This window comes from Haliotis asinina, chromosome 2, assembly GCF_037392515.1.
Source record: "Haliotis asinina isolate JCU_RB_2024 chromosome 2, JCU_Hal_asi_v2, whole genome shotgun sequence".
Classification (NCBI taxonomy): domain Eukaryota; kingdom Metazoa; phylum Mollusca; class Gastropoda; order Lepetellida; family Haliotidae; genus Haliotis; species Haliotis asinina.
In genome coordinates, this window is record NC_090281.1 from 8,418,178 (window position 1) to 8,443,081 (window position 24,904).

The 24,904-nt window shown below is 39.4% G+C and overlaps 1 protein-coding gene across 1 annotated transcript in view; it reads right to left on the reverse strand.

Annotated features, from left to right (window-relative positions):
• Window positions 1–359: 359 nt before the first annotated feature.
• Window positions 360–24,904, reverse strand: part of LOC137273205 (collagen alpha-1(V) chain-like) — an 81,661-nt gene continuing 57,116 nt past the window's right edge. The window contains exons 33-62 of the mRNA XM_067805705.1: window positions 24,683–24,772; window positions 24,358–24,411; window positions 22,839–22,892; window positions 22,304–22,357; window positions 22,045–22,098; window positions 20,971–21,024; window positions 20,366–20,419; window positions 19,794–19,847; window positions 19,443–19,496; window positions 18,778–18,885; window positions 18,431–18,484; window positions 18,063–18,170; window positions 17,118–17,225; window positions 14,473–14,526; window positions 13,877–13,930; window positions 13,052–13,105; window positions 12,587–12,694; window positions 12,182–12,235; window positions 11,536–11,589; window positions 9,991–10,044; window positions 9,080–9,187; window positions 8,624–8,677; window positions 8,012–8,047; window positions 7,679–7,714; window positions 7,182–7,331; window positions 6,195–6,414; window positions 4,689–4,801; window positions 2,355–2,429; window positions 1,556–1,777; window positions 360–1,162 (exon numbers count right to left, since the gene is read on the reverse strand). Of these exons, the coding sequence (XP_067661806.1) occupies window positions 1,019–1,162; window positions 1,556–1,777; window positions 2,355–2,429; window positions 4,689–4,801; window positions 6,195–6,414; window positions 7,182–7,331; window positions 7,679–7,714; window positions 8,012–8,047; window positions 8,624–8,677; window positions 9,080–9,187; window positions 9,991–10,044; window positions 11,536–11,589; window positions 12,182–12,235; window positions 12,587–12,694; window positions 13,052–13,105; window positions 13,877–13,930; window positions 14,473–14,526; window positions 17,118–17,225; window positions 18,063–18,170; window positions 18,431–18,484; window positions 18,778–18,885; window positions 19,443–19,496; window positions 19,794–19,847; window positions 20,366–20,419; window positions 20,971–21,024; window positions 22,045–22,098; window positions 22,304–22,357; window positions 22,839–22,892; window positions 24,358–24,411; window positions 24,683–24,772 (2,490 nt within the window). The 3' untranslated portion in view covers window positions 360–1,018. The remainder of the gene's footprint in view (window positions 1,163–1,555; window positions 1,778–2,354; window positions 2,430–4,688; window positions 4,802–6,194; window positions 6,415–7,181; window positions 7,332–7,678; window positions 7,715–8,011; window positions 8,048–8,623; window positions 8,678–9,079; window positions 9,188–9,990; window positions 10,045–11,535; window positions 11,590–12,181; window positions 12,236–12,586; window positions 12,695–13,051; window positions 13,106–13,876; window positions 13,931–14,472; window positions 14,527–17,117; window positions 17,226–18,062; window positions 18,171–18,430; window positions 18,485–18,777; window positions 18,886–19,442; window positions 19,497–19,793; window positions 19,848–20,365; window positions 20,420–20,970; window positions 21,025–22,044; window positions 22,099–22,303; window positions 22,358–22,838; window positions 22,893–24,357; window positions 24,412–24,682; window positions 24,773–24,904) is intronic.

The following is a 24,904-nucleotide window of genomic DNA, read 5'->3' on the forward strand; positions in this document are numbered from 1 at the left end:
CATTATTTGACTTACATCACAGTATCCCAAGTGGTTTCAGGATTTCTCAAGAAACAGTTAAGAACAGGGAAAACAAATGTGGTTTGTTTTCAGGACATTGCGGGGATAGTGATGACCATGCCAGGATGCATCCCTTATTTACACAACAAACAGATTATCTTGGGTTTACAGCCAAGATGTTCCCTGATTATGATTATGTGCCATCCCATGCCAGTTGGTGTCACCAACTTCAAGGTGATACAGTTATCTAAAACCAATTTGGTTTATGTACTACTGTATACTCATACCACCAAGTCACACAATGTGAGGATCTCATGTTAATTTCGACCCTAAGCTGAAAATATCAACAAAAAAACATGTCCCAAAATTATGTTTATTTCAAGAAATAGTTCTACATTTTTGGCAGTGATATGCTGATCCCATGAGAATAACAGTGTTGACACCGCATCTCCTGACAAACTAGCAACATTCTCGACACTGTAGATCACAATGTCCTTGGATTCAAACAACTTGGGGATTCTCAGTGTGGCTACATATTGTCTATAATGTTCTAAAATTAGAACAACCAGTTTCATTTAAACCATTTTCTACCTTGATTTTAAAAATTCAGCATTGTATGTGTACAATATCAACTGATCTGATATGGTCCCGTTGTTGTGTTAAGTTGTTGAAAGGTTTTGAATTATGGACAGAACTTTTAACTACAATGAAGATTTGACTACCTTGGGTTGTTCAAGGGATATTCTTTGGTATCTGAGATGATTTTATTCCAAATGATAAGAATGAAGCTGACAGCATGCTTGGTACACTGTAATGTGATATGTGAAGTAACTCCCAGAGTCTTAAAGCACTATATTTCAATGATAATACTACAATATGTGTAACGAAATCAATGTTTTGTACTTGCAGAAAGCCCTATTATTTGGACGGAGTAGAAAATGATTGACAAAATATTTATCACAAATTTCTCATGGCAAGAAATTGCTTTTAGCACTGTGCATAGCCTTGTGTATTTGTGTCAATGGAAGCAGACTGGCCCTGCCTCAAAGCCGAACTTTTGCCATGGGTTTCCATAGTCCATTGGCATGAAACTCACTATCGGCAGGCGGTTCACCTTGCGTGTACGGATAGAGATTACTGTGAAGCCATTCTGTCTTCGATCCTGAAATACAAAGTCATAGTTTAGTACAATTATGACGATTTTTTTCTTGGATAGCTTACACACTGCACAGTATATATTCAATCACAGGGACCTAGGTGAAAACATTCTCACATTCAAAGACAACTACAGTTAAATTATCAAGTCTAGTGATGTTTGATTGCATGTTTCCTATTCTAATTCACAATGTTAGTTCACCACTGATGTGATGTGAATATAGTTTTGAGGTTATACAAAATAGCAATTATGCATGCACATGGAAAATATGATTTCACTTGACCTTGATTTCATCTTATGAATAATGCAGGGGGATGTCTTCCATGTACATGTGACCCTCATTATGCCGTGGGATGACTGTATTATTAAAGGCAGATTAAATCAACAAAGCATATTTACACTGCAGCCATCATGTAGAACTTCTATCCACTTCTTCTCATGATAATCAAACTCATAGTCGTTCTCCCCAAGTAGCGTGAGGGCATTCTCAAAGCCTTGGTTGTCCTGATCGTACCAGGCGACAGACCCAGAGCAATAGTAGGTGAACTGTTGGCTGGCTTCCTCACTCAGCAGTCTCAACAAAGACATCTGTATGCGGGACCCAGGGGTGCCATAGCGGATCTGAAACATGCCATGCAGGAGGTCAGAACTAAACAAACTTCATTTCTTGATTTATATATCTTCTTATTTTCAGCATACAAGAAAACAATAAGTTCATGTGATGATTTAAATTTCATTTACATTTTGTAGTCTACATTTGTATGGATGATGTCATATCATAATTCAATATCCACATCACGCAGGTGAAGACCATTACACTTAAACAGTAATGTGAGCTTTTAAGGACCAAGAACCATCAAAAGTTCTGGGTCCTGATCACAATATTTTAGATATGGAAATAGTACTCTTAGTTTGGGGGAATGAAAAAGCTGTGAGCCATAAGGATCAGCAGAAAACAAAAGCTTTGGGTCCCAGTGCTTTTCAGTCAGCTTTGGGTCTATGGACTGAAGCTGATTTTGAATGCTGACGTGAATGTTTGTAAGTGATTACAAATGCTGTGTCATAACACATCACCAACCTTCCACTCTCTAAACAGACATTCTATACTCCAGACCACAGAGGAGGTTGGAGTTCAGTGTTCTCAGTGTTAATATAAAGTGAAACAATCTTGTCCTTCAGTGTTGTTACAGGTTTTTACCTTGTGTGCTCCATCCATCTCATGGTACCATTTGTGGGGACTGGCTGGGTCTCTCTCCCAATACTGCTCAGAACTCTGAAGAACAAAAACATGGTGGCATCAGAAAAGTAGACACATCATCACCAGAGATATAATAGTTGAAGTTCCTGGGGATTTAGAATTTCACCTGATGAAAGACGAATATTTCCTGAAACATCAAGTAAAGAATTATTCATCATCTAGCATATCAGCATCACGACTGTCAAAACTCATGTCAGGTCAAGTAAGTCCTCTGCTATCACCAGTAACGGAAACAACTGACAAATAATCAGCACTATAAGTCCCAGTTAAATGTACTAGCAAATAGTGTGTTTTGTAACAAACATTTGCATCATTGGTCCTTTATGTTGTGACAGATGTGTCCTCTCAATGCAGTAGTAGTAGTTGGCAATAATGACCTAAGCTCTACACACAGCATCGATTCAGTAGTCATCTGACGTTAAACAAAGTAGCACTACTCCTCTATTGTTACACAGATGATAAAGATTTACATAAAGTACAACTAGTCCTCTATTGTTACACAAAATATCCTCTGTTGCTACACATTGTAACAAGTTCCCTTTATACACTATATTACTATGTAAAAGATTAATATTCCTCTATTGTTACAAGATGTAACAAGTCTCCTTTATCCTTTATCACTAGTCCTCCATTATTATATAAAAAGATTATTTTTCCTCTAATGTTACCCAATGTAAGAAGTCTCCTTTACACACAGTATCACTGGTCCTCCACTGGTATGTTAAAAGTTACCATGTGTTTGCGAGTTTGATTCTGAGATTTATCATGTGTCCGAGTTAAAAATCAAATGAGAACGAAGTTCAAGTTTGACATTTAACTCAGACACATGATAAAACTCCCTAACAAACTAGCAGACACATGGTAACAAATTTATCTCGACGAGCACCCTCCGTAAATGGTTTAAATTTGGACTGAAAGAATGACACTATCAAAATGGCAGCCAATTGTGTTGGTATACTTTTTTTATTTGTGAATGTACAATGTTTCGATTCATACCATCACATTCAGCACAAACAGTTCGGTCTAGTATATGGTAGCTGAAATGGTGATTTCTTTCATGCATTTGATTGGTCACATCACCTCGTGCTGATATTCCGCCTTAGAAATGGTGCAATCAAATGTTTGGAATTCACACTCATTCATTGTCAAACTTTTGTATATTAAGGAACTCTCAAACAACACATAACAACATAACCAACTGCTAATCTGTTGAGATGAAACTTTCATCAACTAGGGGTTACTCGAGGTTAGGTAAGCATGACCTGTACTGGAATGCACAAGCCTCGAAGATGACACTCACATTAGACTAAGCGAGAGGTTAGTGTAGACATGTTCTGTAGTTAATGTAGGGATTGTTTATGGTACACTGCTACAGACATGGCATTTGTGGCCTAGAAGTTACAGCATTTCTGTTGCTGACTCCTTCACCCCCCCACCCCTTCAGGTCGAACGCATTGGTCATGATTGCCACTTGGAAATGTCATGGCAGACTCCGGGAATGGGCAAGGAAGCTAGTCGTTTGGGGTTGCTAGCATCTAGATAGGGAGAACAGAAGGTGAATTTGTGCTACTTTATTCTGGATGGCTTGTCCCATACATTGTGTCAGAATCGCCCACTCGATGATAAACGGAAAGAGACAATAGGTATACACTCATGTGGTGTATGACAGCCATAATAATGTGAGTGGAGTGACACTTTGACAATACTGTGGCCCCAGTGGCACAGATAGTGATTTCTTTACACTGTGGATAGATTGCAGCTCCCGTTAGTGATGGCATGGGTGTCTGGAGAGTACTCACTCAAATGGCTTCTTTGCAATACCAAATTGCATAGCCATTTAGTGTTTGTTTACAAGCAATGCGAACAAGGGAGATCACTCTTGACAATATGTTGTTACTAGGAGTGCATGTGGCCCGGTTTAACATAGAAAAATATACCTATGGCACGTGACTGGTTTTGACCATTGGGAAATGTCAAGATAAAGAGGATTAATATTCCTTTATTGTTACCCAATATAACAAGTCTCCACTATACACATTATCACTTTTCCTCCATTGTTATATAACGGATTAATATTCTTCTATTGTTACCCTATGTAAGAAGTCACCTTTATACACAGTTGTCACTGGTCCCCTATTGTTACACAGGTTGGCAGTTGTCCTCTGTTATCACACACACTCCTCCATCATTTCAACATGTATCAAGATCCTATGTAGGTATTAGTATTCCTTTCTTGTTACACAACATTTGATGGAGAGACGAAAGGGAACTTACCATTTTTGTTCGAGATGTTGGGTAGATACAGGTTTCTCCTTTGGATGTGAGGTTGCACCACACTTGAAGGGCATCGTCTACAGATCCCACGTTGGGATCAATCCAGTACCAACCTGAAAACCAACATGTACGACCATGAAAACTAGAATTTTTGATTAGTGCTCAAGACTCTCTTCAAGCCTACCAAAGAAAACCTTCCCAGTGTGCAGAAAAATGTAGAACAGTCCACATTACAATCCGCGCTTTTGTCAAATTTCCAAGCAACCGTGAATCAACCAGCTTAGAAAAAGTATTTGTGTATGTTGAAAATGCAAGCACGCAGGCTTTTAATTTTTTTATGCAGTTTAAGCAATTTAACATTGCACGATATTTACACATGCCTTTCTGAATTTTCAGGCTTGACCCATGTGCAGTTTATCTGCATAAGGTTTGCATTTTGTTCCCTTGTGTTGGTGGAGAAATTCATCTTCCATGTAATCATATATATATACTTAACATGTAGTGAGTGCTGTAAGTGCCTTGAAATTTTTTATGGGTAGTGTATCTGTCTCCCCTCATCTAATGAAACAGTGTGGCATATGACAGACTCATTAGACAACATATGTCAAATTCTAAGATGATTTGGTGAAAGATCAAAGGCGCCGACAATACTTCATCAGAAGATACTGTGCACTTTTTGCATTACGTCACAATGTGTTGATGTCACTGCGCCATTCCAGTCTGCCCCTCGTAATCAAACTGTTTTGCATTACGTCACAATGTAACCAAGGTCACGACAGATGTCAGTTGCCATCACCTCATACAGCCTCCCACAGTAAACTGCTTCGTCACATCCCATTTCTTGGTTTGCAGTTGCATCACACCTCTAACATCATTGGTGGAAACATTCCACTTATGTTTTCCGAAGGATAAAATGTCTCAAAGTTCCGACTCAAAATTGTACGGCGACATGGTAATGTTTGCAATGTTTACATTCCCACAATGCAATCATGGAATGTCGCATGACTAGCTGAATGTACTGATCTAAACTTTCGTTGGTAGTAGAAATGAGACGGTCATATTGCCTTGAATGGTTTAAGAGAATCACAGATGTAATTAAAATGATCTAGAGAAGATATTTAACACGAACATAAACCATCACCAAACTATTCATCATTTGTTTTTCTAGTAACCTATGTCTCAACGTAGGGGCTGACACGTCAAAAGACACCATCATTTGTTTTCTGCCATAAATTAATCGAAATTTGGCTTAGAAATTATTAAATATGGCATCTTAGAAAAGAAATACAGTTCACTCTACCACCATATATAGTGTAATAAAGCACACTTTCGCCCTGAACTATTATATCGTTAAAGCACATGCTTGTGTCCGAGTGCTTTAACGATATAATAGTTCAGGGCAAAAGTGTGCTTTATTACACTATACATGGTGGTAGAGCGAACTGTATTTCTTAAATAACAGGTGATGGGTTCTTAGTGAGACACTTGGTTGTAAACGTTGCCTACCATTCTTGTAGCTAGGATGTCCAAGCATAATTTCCCTACAGGAAGTAGCTGGGTTTTCACGTGTTCCCCGTGGGTACTTGATGTTGTGTACCTCCTCCTGAAGACCATCAATGTGCTTGAAGACGATAGACACAAGCTCTTTCATCACATGCTTCATCTTGATCTCATCAGTTGGTGCCTTGATGTCCGAATGCTTCTTCTGGAGACGGTTAAATGCTGACTGGAATAGACAAAGGTGCTGTCATGACTGACTTTTTCAAGTGAGTGAGGCAGTTGCTTTGAGAACTTCAGTTCTTCAGTAATGTACCAGCATTTCAGCTTCAAGTGAGATGAAAGCCAGAAGTGGTAAAGGACATAAACATATACCACCTTGATGAAACCAACAAGTTTGCATTCAAAGCTGACAAACCTAGAGATATTATCAGGGGAACTGGGATTCAAACACATTTTTTAAACATTCCTTTCAACTCTCACGCATTTTACCTCACTGTATAGCACTCACACATTACCTCTTAAAACTCAGATATTATTGGAAATTTTAATAAAGTGGCACCAAATAACCTAAATAACGATTTGGGGGGGTGACTTCAACCACCTCCCTCACCAGGGCGTGCCCCTGGGCCCAAGCTTCTCCCTCATTGGAACCCTCAAGTGTTGACAGGTATGATAATTAGTACAGCAAATTGAAACATTTACACAATAGGGTCAGTTGGGTGATTGAGTTTTTAGATTCCCCAGATGTATTCATAATGTATACAACGACCAAGACATGTTCCTAACTCCCTGTTCCTGAAATTGAAATTGTACATCTTTTCATTTTCAACAATCAAGAAAACTCAGAAATTCTGAAAAAAAAAATATATACTCTTATGAGTTATCATTGTCAGCATCAGCAACATCTTTGGTATCAGTTGTACCTATCAGCACTCCTCAAGGTCATATCATCAGCTCTATGGACATCAACAGTAAGGATGTCCATGTACCAACCTGAACATCATTCTGGATATCCATGTCATCCACAGATCGTCGCCTCCTCCTCCTCTTTCTCCTCCTGCGTTTGGAAGGCTGTGGGGGCACCATGTCCGCCAGGGGCAGGTTACCAGCATCACCAGGGGGACCAGGGGGTCCTGGAGGTCCCTACAACAGTGAGTGAGTGAGTGAATAGGAGGGATATACCAATTTTTAATCATGAGTGTTGTAAATGTGGTCTGATAGGGACACAATCAAAACATTCTGTTTATTACCTAGTTATGACCAAAGTTGTCAAACTGAGGAAAATAAACCCATATCTACTTTCAAACATAGGCTAGCTACCCGCCATAGTTGCATGTAGAGTGCAATGTCACAGACAAAGCATGATGTCATAGTTCCTGACATCACATCACCATGACAGAGTGATATTTTGACCTAGGGCATCATGTGAAAAATTAGAACCCCAATAGTTTTGCCCTCACTGGGTAATAAAATGCATTATTACTACTCACCGGTCCTCCAACATCTCCTTTGGGTCCTGTCATGCCCTGAACAGAAACAGACATTACATTATTACTGGTCATAATTAATTGTAAATGACATCTTGATCAATAAACGATCAATTATCTTTTGGTACTGTGTAGCAATCATTCTACCATGATGATGTGACCTAAACTTTGTTTTTCGTTCAATAATGGCAGTACTAAGAATAATTCTTTCACCACCTTTGTTAAATATTCAGGCTAATTAATTCTAATAAACAAACTGATTTAAAAAATACATAAGAACACATTGTTATTGAATGAATCATGAGAAAATGATGCTAATGAACAGGTAATACTCACAGCTTCTCCTTTAGGGCCAGGTGGGCCAGTTGGACCCTGTAATGGAGGAAAATATATCATGATATTATATATTATATTCTGTGGGTATTTATATAGCACTATAGTCCATCCATTCTACATGCATGCTCAAAGCGCTTTTGCTTTTCACTTGATCACTGGAAGTCAATCTCAACCACACACCGTATTTTCAGTCTCATCTCCCCCAGGATCATAGAACACAATATAGCCAGTAGCCATACCCATGTTCATGAGGTACCCATTCACAGCTGGGTGGACTGGGACACATATCATAGTGAGTATACACATCAGTTGTCATGTTGGACATTTGCATTGACAAATCCTGACAATATTGTGAAGGGATGACTCTTCTAGGAGACATAAAGCAGAAACTGGACCAAAGGTGTCGTCTCTTGAGGGTTGACAAGCAACAACTGCAGTCTCACAGCGTCACTGTTTACATGGAAGATTCACTGGCTGATCCACAGTCTGACTTTGTGGATCTTGCATGGAACAGTTTAACCATTCCTAGGTTTGTTCAAGCCCTGTAACTCTCTAAGCTATTTACAACAGACAGATACTAACATAATACCTACACAGCCCTAACATACTTACAGGCATGCCGGGAGTTCCGTCAATACCCTGGGGTCCAGCAGGTCCAACAGGACCCTGAAATCAGACAACATACACTTGGTACAGTCCTCTCCAGCTGAATATGCACAATATACGCAATAAAATGCATCTCTTCAGGACTCATCTTTCTTGTACAAGGTTTAACGAACTGATTCAATATTCCAATAAATTAGCATAATATCAATGGATGATACTTTTCAGCATGTGAACTGGACCCAACCATACCCTCAGATACTCATGCATCTCAGAAATGTTTGGTTATATACATCAACAATATGATCATACTGATTCAAGAAATATATATTCTAATCATTAGAAAAGTAAGATATATAGATGTCAACATCTTTATTGTGAATAACACAATGTTTTGTAGTGTATGCTTGCTCTTTCATCAAGTGTTTAGCTATCTGTAACCCAAGTGTGGTCTGCAGAACCTACCACTTCTCCCTTCTCTCCTTTGAGTCCCTCAACACCACGTGGTCCAGGCTCTCCCTTAGGGCCAGGCTCGCCATCCATTCCCATCAGTCCCATTGGTCCACGGTGACCCTTTCAACATATGCAATCACATGATCATAGACACCCTTTCAACACACACAATGATATGCTCTCAGTGACCTTGTGCATACACAATCATATGCTCACAGTGACTTTGTGCTTACACATAATACATCACATAGGTCATGGTAATCTGGACAAAATGAAAAGTAAATTCTGACAAAAGTAGAATTGAATCCCTAATGTTGTCTCAACACTTTTAGCACATGCATAATTTGTCATGTGAGGTCATGGTGACTAAGTTAACATACACAGTTCAAGGTTCCCCTTGACATGTAAGGTCATGGTGACCTAGTTAATCAAGGTTCCCTTGACATGTACGGTCTTGGTGACCTAACTAACATACACAATTGTTGATTCATTTGACATGTGAGGTCTAGATTGCCTAGACATGTGAGGTCACAGAGACCCAGTTAACATACAAGTTGTCTCAAACTTAACTCAAGATTCCCTAGAAGTGTGAGGTCATGGTGACCCGGATAACATACACAATTCTAGATTCCCCTTGCCATGTGAGGTCATGGTGACCCAGTTAACATACACAATTTTAGATTCCCCTTGACATGTAAGGTCATGGTGACCCAGTTAACATGCACAATTCTAGATTCCTCTAGACTTGTGAGGTCACAGTGACCCAGTTAATGTGCACATCTATTAGAGTCCCTAGACATTTGAGGTCAAGGTGATCCTGTTAACACACATTCAAGATTCCCTGTGACATGTGAGGTCATTGCGACCCAGTTAACATATACAACTCCAGATTCTCTGAGGTCATGGTCACCCTGTTTTAGTACCTTAACTCCCTTTACACCTCTGTTTCCTTTAGGCCCAGCAGGTCCAATTGGTCCCTGTAAATGAAAAAAATAGTTAGTGCCTTCAGATTTGTCATTCCATTATCTATGGTAACTTTCCATTCAGACTGAAACTGAATTGTTATTGCTTTGTTTTGTCCATGCAAGCCAATGATCAGCAACATTAGATCCATATTGTTGAGGACGCCACAATCAGCCAGGTCTAACATTCTAGTTGGGTTGATTTAAAACATAATATGGAGTCCTTCATCCTTACTTCCCTTAAATACCCATGAAGGTCCCGGGGTAGAGTAGGCCTTCAGCAACCCATGCTTGCCATAAAAGGTGACTATGCTTGTCGTAAGAGGCGACTAACGGGATCGGGTGGTCAGACTAGCTGACTTGGTTGACACATGTCATCGGTTCCCCATTGCGCAGATCGATGCTCATGTTGTTGATCACTGGATTGTCTGGTCCAGACTCGATTATTTACAGACCGTCGCCATATAGCTGGAATATTGCTAAGTGCGACGTAAAACTAAACTCACTCACTCACTACTTCCCTTAAATAGTCCCAGTTTTAGGAAGCTGGGGCCTATACTTGCCTTGAATAGTTCTGACAACAGAATTATAGGACACTGGGTGGCTATACTGCCTTAAATAGTCTTGGGATAACAAACATTGGACACTGGGGGCCAATTCTATCCTTGAGTAGCCAAGACAAATCAAGTATTGGACATTTCAGGCATACACTAGCCCTGCAGAATCATTTAAAGTACAGCGTACAGAGAGCCAACACGGCCCCAGTAAAAGTGCTACAGAAAATGGAAAAGGAAGTATGGGATACTGGGGACATAAAGCTGAGGATTATTCCTTTACAGTAGTGACTTTCATTGAAGGAAATAGTTTTCTTTCATCTGAACATGCACAAATGTTGTTCATAAAAACAAAATCCCAATATCCACAGCACTATGCACATAGCATGTTGGGTGAGTGAGGGAGTTAAAGACACATCAGCAGTATATCAATCCTATTATGACTACAAAAACTATATATTACTATAAACAATCCTAAATGACACGAGACCCGTGAAGGTCCCGGGGTAGAATAGGCCTTCAGCAACCCATGCTTGCCATAAAAGGTGACTAGGCTTGTCGAAAGAGGCGACTAACGGGATCGGGTGGTCAGACTAGCTGACTTGGTTGACACATGTCATCGGTTCCCCATTGCGCAGATCGATGCTCATGTTGTTGATCACTGGATTGTCTGGTTCAGACTCGATTATTTACACACCGTCGCCATATAGCTGGAATATTGCTAAGTGCGACGTAAAACTAAACTCACTCACTCACTCACTCCTAAATGACACGAATACCTGTCAATAAAGGACAGTAAAATAACATCAATATCACAGAATCAGATTTAAAAGTAGCCAGGAACATAAAATGACATTTCTCTAAACAACATAATATGAAATTGGGCTATATATTGCTAAGAATTGAAGATAGATCACCTTAGTAGAGACCATGGTATTGGGAATATACTTACGATAGCTCCCTGATCTCCAGGAATACCTGGGGGTCCAGATGCTCCTGGTTCGCCCTGAAAGTAGAGATTACTACATCAGCATGCATGATTGTAAGATTGTATTTCCCAAGCAAGAGAAGCATAATGCATGAAATCTGACACATGTAACATGAAATTATTACAACAAACATGTGAGTGTCATAATTTGTTTACTTCATATTTTTTCTTGATCTTTTTAAGCTTCCCAGTAAAAAATGTAATCATCATGATCATTGCCTTAGGAAAACAGAAATGACATCAAGGGTCTTCAACTGCAACATTATCGTGGGACCTCATTCTGATCTCAGAATAGATATAAATGACATCAAAACTTGTCATCCAGATGACAAACAGTCTGAGTCAGGTGCACTAGTGAGCATTCAAATATACTTACTTGGTTAAGATGCTGAGTAGTGCACCTGCATCATTTGCTTATGCACAGATCTATTTGATTACATACTGAGGGAAAAAATTAAGGGATCACATGAAAGGCCAAACGTTCCCTTATTTCTTTACAGGTTTCTTTGCAAGCATTGTAATGCATAGCCTGTGCAAAAAAAATGGAAAGATATGGTACAATGACATGGTACATTTCATGGTACATGACAAAGTATATGATTCAGCTTACCACTGGTCCAGGTTGTCCAACGGGTCCAACAGGTCCATTAGCTCCAGTGGGACCCTTTGGAAAAATATTACAAATATTGATTATAATGATTTATTTGGCGTGTGAAATTGCTTCACTTGAATTTGATAACAAAGTCTCATGAATGAAATTTTCAGTTTTAATGTTACACTTGAGAATTACGAGAGTGAACTAGCCAATCATTTTTTTCATATTGTTAATAATGTTGAGACATGTTGGAATTGGGGTGGTTGTTTTTCATATAAAAGAGGAAAATATGTACTTTGTGTTGCTGTTACTGCTCAGGAAGCAGTGGGATACCATACATTAGAATTTTCCATTAATTATATTTCACTATTTTTTTTGTTTAAAAACTAATCACATTTGTGATGTCATGGTGTTACTCACAGGTGGTCCTGGTGCTCCTCTCTGTCCAGGAGGTCCTCTCAAACCACGGTCTCCCTTCTCACCTGGGCCGCCGATACTGCCCTGAATTCCAGGGATACCCATCTCACCCTGCAGCACAATACATCACAGCTGACCACTACTGTATATCAGTTATATCTCACTCCATCACTACTCATATCACCCTGCAGCACAATACATCACAGCTGACCATGGCTATATAACAGTAATATCTGCCTCCACTACCCATATCACCCTGCTGCACAATACAACACAGCTGACCCTACTATATAACAGTTATATCTCATTCCATCACAACACAACTCATTGTTTTGGCATTACATGGACACTACCATTAAGGTCAAGTTCAATATCAGATGTGACTCTGAAATGATTCTACAAATATTCGAAACTGAAACCATGAAAACTTCACTATAAACCTGTCATAATAACTCAGAAATGACATACCTGTTTTCCAGATCGTCCTGGTAGACCAGGTTCACCTTGAGGTCCAGGTGGTCCCTGTGCAAGGCAGGTAGATAAGTCAAACATATTCTGGTATATATGATGCTGCAGTTTCATGATGATAATATCAACATGAGAAACATATATACAAACTGACCTCAAAAAGGAACCATACCAAAAACATTTATTCTAATTATTTTATACTTTGGTTAATGTGAAGGAAATGGCTCTTTAATTTGGTGCCCTAATACACGCAAATGTATCTTACAAAAAATGGCCAGGAAAAGTGTGACTTGCTTTGTGCCATAATGGTGTATGCACACACAGGAAAAGAAATATGGTATTGTTTCTTTTGGTCACATTAACAGAAAAAGATTATTTACTGTACTGTTATTCAGACATCACAGACAGAACATGTACAATTAGCAAAATTACATCCATAAATTACCCACAAACACAAAAGATCAGGTGTTTCAATGTTGACAAAACAGTGACATGTTGTCATCAATTGTTCACTATGTTCCAAACTGATTATACTTTATCATCTAAAGTCTGTAATACATTCAGTGAAGTTCCTCTGCAGGGTTAACAGTCTATGTTTTTCACCTTTATGTTATCTTTTCAAATTAGTAATATACAACAGAACTTTCAAACTTAATAGTCCCGAATGGGATCAAGACACCAAAAGAAAGTGCAACACTGCCAGGAGGACTGGTTTGGCTAACTGGTTTGTTTCACCACTGGGGACACCCATATAACAGGCACTACTTAAACTGAACTGCATGTGGCATGATGTCAGCCCAATGTTTGACAGCTTCATCAACTCACCATGACACCAGGTGGTCCTGGCTCTCCATCAGTTCCTGGTGTTCCTGCCTCTCCCTAGAACATAAACAGTGTATAACTTCAATAACATGCTACCTAGGGAATATAATACTATGATAGTATCACAGTGTAAATGTCATTCCATTAAGGTATATTATGCATTTATGAAATTTTGTTGTAACTCATAATACAAAAAACAGTTTTGTTTTTAATGCTGCTTTAAGGCCAGACAATGAACACATGTACTTGTCATAGCTTTTGGTGGTTCAGTTATTTTGTAAAATTTGTAAAGCTACAGCAGAAGTCAAAGGGAAAATATTTGGTTTTAAGTAACCTGTAAACTCAACACAGAGCTGTGAATCAAATAAAAACTGTCTTGGGAGCTTTAGTTAGCTGATTTAGTCAATACAATTGTCACTTACTGTGATATGATGGTTTGAACTGCTTCTAAAATAGTCTTGCAATATTACAGCATGGAACACTCAAAGTAGGCTTCACACATTGTGCCCCTGTGGGCAACGAACCCTGGCCTTTTGCCATAAGAAGTGTATGCATTAACCACTCACCATGTTACTACTACTGTTACTATTATTACCTACCTTCTGTCCAGCTTCACCTGCATCTCCAGGTGGGCCAGTCTGACCTGGCAGACCCTGAAAATCAAAACCAAAGATAGTCACATGTTTTCACAATTCAAAAGCCATGGAAATATTCACTAACAAAGTAAATGTAAAGCCCAATACAAGGATTCTTTCAAACTGATTTATTAGGACACATGGTTTGGTTGATCAAATGATTTATCAACCTTGGACATGTAAATACTACATATCCAAAGTCAATAAATCAATGGATTGACCTCACTAGAAGTCAATAATTGTATAAGATACCGAGTCAAAAAAGAAACTTCACATTCTTTCTTCAGAGCACTATAAAAGAACAAGAGATGGTAAGATGGTTAAATTGTTACTATTTCATTGCTGAGATCTGTGTGATGTACTCAATACACTGACAGTGCCACAATCAGTTCCATTAGGCTACATCACCATTCCAAAACATGGGTATACAGAATGTCAAGTCACAAGAATAAAAATTTGAAATTTCTCAGTTCAGTATTGTGTATGGGTGCCCCGCCCATTCACCACTGCAAAACACCATCTCCTCATTGACTGCCTGATGCTTGTGAACACATGGTTGGGGATTCTGCGCCATTGCTCTTGCAAGGCAGCGCCAAGTTCATGCAAATTCTGAGGCTGGTTCCTAGGACCACGCAGTCTTCTCCTAAGTGCATCCCAAACGTGCTCTATTGGATTAAGGTCAGGGGACCTCGATGGCCAGTCCATGACGTTGATTCCAGCGTTTGAAGGAAATTTTGTGTCAATATCGCGGTGTGCCGCTGAGCATTATCATGCTGGAACTGTAGACCTGGGCCATCATGAAAGGAACGAGTTCAGGGGTGAGCATCTGGTAGCACTAAGCAGCAGCTGTGAGGTTTCTATGGATGACCAGGAGTAGGGAACGGTTGTTCCCACAGAAAGCACCCCACACCATGCAACTTCCGCTCCAGAATCTGTCGACTTCCTTTACAAAACACTGGGCATACTATTCATGTCATCTCCAGACTATATGCCTGCAGTCCGCGAATCTGAGGGTAAACCTGGATTCATCGCTAAAGAAAACTCAATTCCAGTCTCTCTGGGTCCATCAGAGGTGACACCGGGCCCACAGCAGGTGTTGACGTTGATGAAATGACATCAATATTGGCCCATGATATGGACATCGAGAATGGAGATTGGCAGCCCATGACTGGTTTTGAATGGTCTGTTAGGACAGTCGACCTCTAAACATCTCAGCCCTGGTTCGTGTAGCCGGCAGAAATCTGTCACATAGGCGACGTAGGATGATTTGACAGTCTTCTGCTCGTGACATCACACGTGGACAACCCGACCTTGGGCGATCCCATCCCATTGCTGCATCCCATTGCTCAATATCTGATCTTCCCACTTGCAACATGCCAACGGCAAGTTCACATTGCACATTTGACAATTGTGACATTTAAAGTACCATTAGAACTGTGGTTTAAAAGTGTTTTTTCAGTTCTTGAGGCCAATGCAAACGCATGCAAATGAAGAAAACTTCAATGTGAAGATCACGTGATCAACTGCACAGGCAAAACCTTATTTGGCACTAACTTTATTTGCACAACAAATGGATAGGTTTGAGTTGGTTTTGCTAACATTTTTCTAGAGTTGAAAGATAGGGATCCCATTTCAGATTCATAGATGTATTATCAGAGAAAAATTATTCATTATTCTTAAAACTTACAAATTTACAAAAAAATTTGTGAAGTTTCTTTTTTGACTCAGTATATTGTCTACCCTTATAAGGCAGACATCACAACATATATCAGTATTACCCATCAACAATATAAAACAATATTACAGTCGTGCCCCATTTATCCAAATACTTGCGTTATTCTTGAAAGTGTCGGGATAAATGAATTTCCGGATATCTTTACCACGGACCATATGTACATGTACAAAGAAATTAGCATAATAGGCCTCAGATGTAATCTTTATTGATTGATAATGCATTATGCTATCACCAAAAGCACATGCTTTTTCAATTTACACTTCGTCACTGACGGGTAAATTTCAACATCACTAATCCAAAGATAAACTGCTTCTTCCATTTTTTTATGTTTAGCATTGCGAGCTTGTGATAACTCTGATGAGCTTTCAGGAATTTCTAGTCATATTGATTTGTCTTTTAGACTGTCGTTGATTGTTGACTTGCCAGTGGTGTGACCGAATTCTGTGCCAAAATGTCTTGTAAGAGTTTCCAGACTTGCTGAGGGATTCTGCTCCTTGTATTTACAAATTTCTCTCTTCTCCCATGCTGAAATGGCATGGCATTTACGTTTTGTTGGTTGACTTGCCATTTTGACAGACAACGCTTGCTAATTACAGGTAGTTAATCCTTTGATGCTTCAAGGACAGCTGTTTTCTTTCATGTTAGGACACACAAGGCCAATTGGTATTTGCGTGTGTAGACAGGTGCTCAGCCATCCAGATATATAAGACAAAAATGGTTCGGAAAAACAGGCACGACTGTACTTTTCTAGGCGCTACAATGTCAGAAAATATTACACCTTTGGGCATATTATCTTGTCTGACCAATGGAGACATTGCAATAACAGGCTGTCTTACCCATCTAGGCAGTTTGATAAAGGAAACAGTCCACCCACCACTTCTCCCTTGTCTCCCTCAGGGCCACGCTCTCCCCTTGGGCCAGGATCACCTTGCAAACCGATTCTTCCATCGTCTCCCTTAGCACCAGGGCCTCCTGGTGGGCCCTACAACAAGATTCATTCAACATTAAGGTGTAATGAATGGATACATATTCTTGACTTGAGAGATATCTCTTTTTGTATCCAAACCAATGCATGTGGTTAATGATGCATTCAAGCTGACCGGACATATACAGCGATATATGTCATGCATGTAGCAAGCCAATTTTTTCATGTAAGCATGACGGATTGCAAAGTTCTATATTTTGATAGTATTGAGGGCTTGCCCAACCTTTTGGGCAAAAAGGATGTGTAGGCTCATCCTTTTTCTAATGCTGATGTTCCATGCCACTGATATCTCAGTCAGAAACTTTAACTTCAAGGCAACCAATCCTTGTTTTATCACCTAAATGCTGAGTGCCATGCAGCGAAATAACAACCAAGAAGTAAAGGTTTTTTGTTTGACACAACCGGGGATCAAACCACTGACTGAAAAATCTCTGAACAGACATCATGTCCACTAGCCCAATGGCTAGTCAGGAATCAACCTCCGGGATTCCACTACCTAAAATGACACAGAGTCCTCTATACCTGTAGTGACTATCCGTAGATCATGGGGGACGCTGATGATCAACCTCCACTACCTGAAGAGTCATTTGACACAGGTTGACCCTAACAGACACTCTTGCCCTAGGCAATGGAGGAGGCTGAGGACCAATCTCCACTACCTGAGGAGTCATTTAACACAGGGTGTCCCTGACAGACATTCCAGCCACTAAGCAAAGGAGGAGGCTTGGTATCAAACCTCTGACCTTCTACTACCTGGGCGAACTCTCAATGCAATAGAATATGTAGGCAGCATTCATGTGATACAAAAGCAAAGATTAACATTCACAAACTCACAGGTGTTCCATCAATTCCAGGAACTCCGGGTGTTCCAGGGTCGCCCTGATCTCCTTTAGGTCCCATGGATCCCTCTGGGCCTGGGATGCCTGTCACTCCGGGGGTGCCCTTGAACAAACAAATACATCATCATCATCATGACAATACACAACTGTCTTATTTTCTGTTATGAAAACACAAAAACAAATAAAATCTTGTTAAGCAGGAAGCATAATTTCAACACTTTTCACATATGCAACTTTCACAAAAAAAAACCCAACGTATTTAATGATTTATAGGCTGCCTGGTTTATGTCTCCCAATGTGGAACAGACTGACATTACGGGTATGTCTAACAGGTGCAATACACTTCACCACTGAAATACTTACTGGTGTTCCAGGGGCGCCTGGAACTCCCATTGGTCCTGGAGCTCCTGGTGGTCCCTGAAATACATGGCATACATCAGATGAAGTCAAGGATCATTGGTAGCGGTAGATAACACCTCAAACATACAAAAAAGAAATGCTGCAGTACATGAACAGCATTCAAGAACTCACACATCTCATAAAAACTGTATATTGCCCAGACTCCCTGAATACTGGCATTCCCCACTGGCCTACTCATTACCATGGTCTAACAGATCCACTTACCACAGATCAGCTATCACCACACTCTCCTTGAGTAATGGCATTACCGACTGACCTACCCACTACATTGGTTTAATTGATACACTTACCATAGATCCACGATCGCCAGCCTCTCCCTTCGGTCCTGGGGGACCGGGCATGCCCTGTATGCCTGGGAGACCTGTAGGTCCCAACAAACCCCTGGGGCCCTCAGAACCCTGGAGAAACAACCGAAGAGTGAGGAGACATAACATGCTATCCAGGCAAACCATATTAATACAGTGTAATGGCTAGCAACGATCTCGTACACTACATGAAATCAATGCACATCAATGTCGTATTATTATCCATATGAGAACATCATGATAAGGAACAAATTTCATGACCTAAAAAATGAGGGTTTGCTACTGATGTATGTGAATAGTGACTGAATCACTTAAGTTTATGCAACATTCCAGGGGTAACACAATCGGGGACACTATAAATGGGATTCACATATCACATTGCATGAAACCAAGGAAGTCAATCCCACATCTTCTCTGTGATAAGCAAACAACAGCATTTAGCTCCTGGTTAAGTCACTGTCACACAACAAACAATAACACAGCTGACATCACTAAGACCATCTAGGAATCAGTTGCAATGATCTCACTCAGTTTGAATTCATAGTCACATTTTTGTTAATCTTAGACAACTGAATGGCAATTTCTACCCATCTGAACAAAGTCACCACACTAGTCCCCATATTACATGATCCCCAACCTTCAGCACCCACCTTTTTGCCTCGGACTCCCTGTATGCCTCGCAGGCCATGTTCTCCCGAAGGACCCTGAAACACACATCACATTACATCACACATCACATGGTACATCCTTCACAGTTAGCACTGGTCTTCATTAAATAAACTGTGGACTGAAGTCAAATATCAAATATACACAATAAAACCATTTTGACAGCATTTTATTGACACCTTCATATGATTGTAAGTCTTGGGGGACAAAAACGTTTTCAAGACCTGTCTTTTGACCTGAGCCTTGGGTGCAACAACTCAGTGAAATCAATTCATTGAATGAGCATCTTTCACAATATGGAACTATTACAATATTAACTCAAATGTAATACATACTGGTGGACCCACTGCACCCTGTGGTCCCTGAGGTCCTTGTGGTCCAGGTGGTCCCTGAAACACAGATAATACAGTATCGAATAAAGATTACACAGTAGAGAATACAGACAACACAGTGGGGAATACAGACAACACAGAAGGGAATATGGACAAACAAGTAGGGAATATGGACAACACAGTAGGGAATGCAGGCAACACAGTAGGGAATATGGACAAAAAGTAGGGAATATGGACAACACAGAAGTAATATGGACAAAATTGTAGGAAATATGGACAACACAGTAGGGAATGTGGACAACACAGTAGGGAGTACAGACAAATAGAGTGGAACAGAGAATATAAAGCTGTAAATACAGACAACACAGCAGGAAATACAGAGACTGCAGCTTGGAAGACAGACACCAAACAAGGAACAAGGACAACTTTGCATGGAATGCTGACACAATAGCATGGAATACACACAACACAGTAAGGATACTGACAAGTGCAGTGTTAAGCTACAAACAAACAACAGCTCTATCCAAGCTGAGGGAAATTGATCAAACCAAAGTCATATAAAGATAACTGCTTACAAATGGACCAACGTCTCCCTTGAATCCTCTCTCTCCTGGTGGGCCAGGATCTCCCTGCAAACAGGAACATGTAAATGATGTACTATGTTTACGATATCAAATATATTATATTCCCTGGTCAGGTTTTAATTAGATCTGTTAGTTCTAAGCCATGTATCCAAATGCAGAAAATGCTCACATAATCATATTATAAGCAATGTAAAGATTAAAAAATTCACAAAAAGTTCACAAAAGATAGCAGGTTCCAATAATGTGATGCTGAACCTAAGGGATCTTAATGCTAATCATTACTAATACTATAACATGCATATAACATATATATTGCACGTACGGGGGGGTAGATAAAATACAGCATAATCTTAAAGTCTCCTTTTCACACACATGTATATGTCACATTTACGAAAATACAGAAAAAGTTATCCATGTATCAGATTTTGATATATTTAAAACATAATATGATAGAGGGTTTAGGTGATTTAGGGTTTGCTTTTAAGGTTTATCTGCATGTCTTCAGTCTGATGTGTAACAGATGGAGCTTGTTAAAAGCAAGAAAAATTAAAAATTATGTAAATTTATGTATTTCAACAAGAACATGTTTGAGCTACCTTATCTCCCTCCAAGCCTGGAGCACCCACTGGTCCAGATGGTCCTCTGTAGCCCTGGAACATGTATACAGTATCACACAATGCCCCAAAACATGAATTAATGTCACAAGCTAGTTTTAGCAAACAAATAATTATTGTTACTGAAAGATCTATATAACATACCATTTCATATTTCATATTAACATTATACCGGTACAATGATATTACACACCAGGTTATACACAACAAAAAATAAAATGTATTTTTACATTTAAAGTTAACATATATTACCACTGATAAGCCAAATTTTGAAAACCAAAAAACAGTTCACACACACACAGTTCAATGTGTTATTGCTAGCACTCTTTGGAACATCATATTGTCTTTGCACTGATGTCACATAATTGGAGCCGATTTTATGTGACTGTTAGATCCACATTTTGAGAAACAATTTTTAAACCTATAAGTCATAAAATGTATTTTTACTACTTGCAGCTACTTAAATTTGGGATTAACTGTCCTTGTCAAGACTTGTGATTTAATATTGAGACAATCAGAACTAGAATAACATTATAATACAATGATGCAATACATCTCATATTCTGACTCCTTATTCCCTGAGACCCAGCTGTGTATCTCTTCAAAGCAAACACCATCATAACAATCAATACAATAATAATGTATGCTATGAATTTTTTTCCCTACAACCTAGCTATACATCTTTTCAATGCAATTCACATCATAAAAGTAAATAAGTATCATAACAGTGTCAAGCTGTTATCATTTCTTCCCATCTTTCTTTTCAAATGCATCATAATAACAACAATATTGTACAAAGTATCACAAAGTAAATCTATTGAAGTGTTAACTTGCAGACAGTGAGTGAGTGAGTATGGTTTTACTCTGCTATTAGCAATATTCCAGCAAATATCTCAGCGGGAAACACAAAAAATGACCTTCACACATTGTAGCCAAGTAGGGAATTGAACCCGGGTCTTCAGCATGACAAGTGAACACTCAAACTACTAGGCTATCCCTGTGCCCTTAACTAGCAGAGAGCCTCAGCGACCTAATGACCCCACTATGACCACATACCCTTGGTCCCTGTGGTCCCTGCACTCCAGGCTGTCCAGGAATGCCCTCTGGTCCCTGAAAACAAACATCACATATAAGATATTGAAATGAGAGCACTGGATATGTTTATCACTCTTCAAACAGTATGTCAATTGTATCACAGCCTCACAGCACACCTAACTGGACACATATAAAAAATGCATCAACTTGAACACAATGAAAACATTTTTTATAATTGAAACTGGTCCATACTTATATTTGTTTTAAGATTTTGCCTCACCATATCTCCCTTCAACCCTCTCTTGCCAAGAGGACCAGGCAGGCCAATGCGACCCTGGAACAAAAGCACAAAACAAATATGATGATGGTCATCTGTATAAGTAAACAAATACATAAACATCACACATGAGCATGGATAAAAATTAATTATATAAGTAAGTTTTGATGGTCTCACTTTTCATGTGATCTGTTTTAATAAATACAAACAATTCATCAAGTTTCTAATATCTCATAGCTTTAATGAACGTGTCTAATAATCTTTTGTTAGTGTAAATAAATTGTTTAAACAAAGAGGGCCTCTATGTAACCAGTCTTTTGTTAGTTTAAAGAAACCTTTTAACAAAGGTTTCGATGAAGCCACTCTTTTGTTAGTACAAACAAATCTTCTAAACAAAGAAGGTTTCTTTGAAACCAATACTTTGTTAGTTTAAAAAGATCTTGTTGGCAAATAAGACTTCTATGTAACCACTCATTAGTTAGTTTAAAGATATCTCTTAATAAAAGTTTCTATGAAAGAAAGCTGTTGTACTTCTCACCCTGATGCCGGCAGTTCCTGCTGGGCCTGGTTCTCCCTGGGAGCCTTTCTCTCCCTGAAACAACAATAATTATTATATTATAATCTATTTATATTGCACCAAGTTCCAGCTCAGCTGCTCACAGGTGCTTTGTTTTTTCCCTTGATTATAGGATATCAATCTCAGCGGCATTTTACATTATCAATCTCAAACTTCCTGGGAATTATACAACTCTAGCAGCCACTAGGCACACCAAGTTAATGTGTCCTTCCCATCCTTCCGAGGTACCCATTCACATCTTGGTGGACTAGGACACATAGTCACAGCACTTTGCTGTACCCGCAACTAGGTGTCCTCGCAAACTCCTGTGGCCACCATCTGGTCACTTACCAAAGGGTTTGTGGGTTCTTTTAAGTACAAAGGGTTGTGCACTGTACACTAGGGGCTGTACGTCACTGAAAGAGTCTGCACACAAAGTTGACTCCAAGTTTTTACACCTGGTCACTAGTGGACACAATCTCGGCACCCCAAGCATCACAGACACCACTGCATATCTTTCATTTTGTTGCCTGTGAAACTTTGCTATGGATCACTGTAACAGTGAAATCTGTCAGATTTGTTGCTTCTGCTTCCAAAGTCGCAGGAAGAACCAGCAGTCAGAGGTGTATGTAAAGTAAATGGTCATGACAATCAGCTGTTGAGACTTTCCTGTTTTTCAAAAGCACCTGTGGTTAAGTGTGTTTCTGATAGATTACTATGTACATTGATGATTGGTTGTTATATCTGACAACTTTACAAACATTTGCTACAGTTAACATAAGCAACAAGCTCATTCCTAGTGAGGGACACCTTCATTACACTCCCAAAAACATTGATGTCACCAGTGCAGAAGAGTTCATGACAGGTATGTTGAAATTTGACCTCTAACCTCAAGTGTAGGTAGGGATATTTCTATTTTGGTCAAATGCGTTCAAGGTATATTTCTAAAGCTTTTCAAGTGACTTAGTATCTCTCAGATGAATTTATGTCTGTTTAGCTAGAGTGTGACAATCAATGATAATCTACCCTTGCTCCCACTTATTGTTTTACTGTACCAACTACATGTTAAAATGAGTGAGTGAGTTGAGTTTTACGCCGCATTCAGCAATATTCCAGCTGTATGGCAGCAGTCTATAAATGATCCAGTTTGGACCAGACAAGCCAGTGATCAACAGGATGAGTGTTGATCTGTGCGATGGGGAACTGATGACAATTGTCAACCAAGTCAGCTAGCATGACCATCTGATCCCATTAGTTGCTTCTCACGACAAGCATGTGTTACTGAAGATAAATTCTAATCCTGACCTTCACAGGTAATTATATGTTAGATATATGAATATAAACAAATTGATAGACAGAAAAAGAAAAAAAGCAGGAAGTAGTGTATTTGTTGTCACAGAAGTCATCAGTTGGTGGTAAGTTCAACTCAATTGCATGGTCATGGCTGTTTGTCTGCTCCTATTAGAGCAGTCACTGATAGCAGAGACAGTAGTGTACTCACAGGAGGTCCTTGAGGTCCAACTGGGCCACCAATGCCAGGAATACCACTTTCACCCTGCAAGTGGAAGATATTTAGGAATATAATATAAATATATGGAAACAAACCAGTTAATTTGTTTATAAGAAAACAGTATGCCCTTTCATTTCATTAAAACATTAATACATAGTAGTTTGTTGGAAAATATTACAAACACACCATGCATATACTAGTTTGTATGAATACAATATATACTCATACTTCATCAAAACACTAACAGATATTTGCTTACTATACAGGAAAATCAGAACTAGTCATACATTTGTTGATGCAAGGAGTATATACTTACAGCAGGTCCGGGGAATCCTCTTTCACCGGGGAAACCTCCATGTCCTGGTGGTCCTGGGATTCCAGGCTCACCACGTGGCCCTGGGGGACCCTGAAGCATTCCACATACAGGTCAACACTTTCTAATTCATATCCAGGATTCCAAGAAGAGCATTAAAGCAGAAAGACATTTTTTTTTTTCCAAACTGTCACTTTTTACTGGTGTGAGAATGACCAGACAATC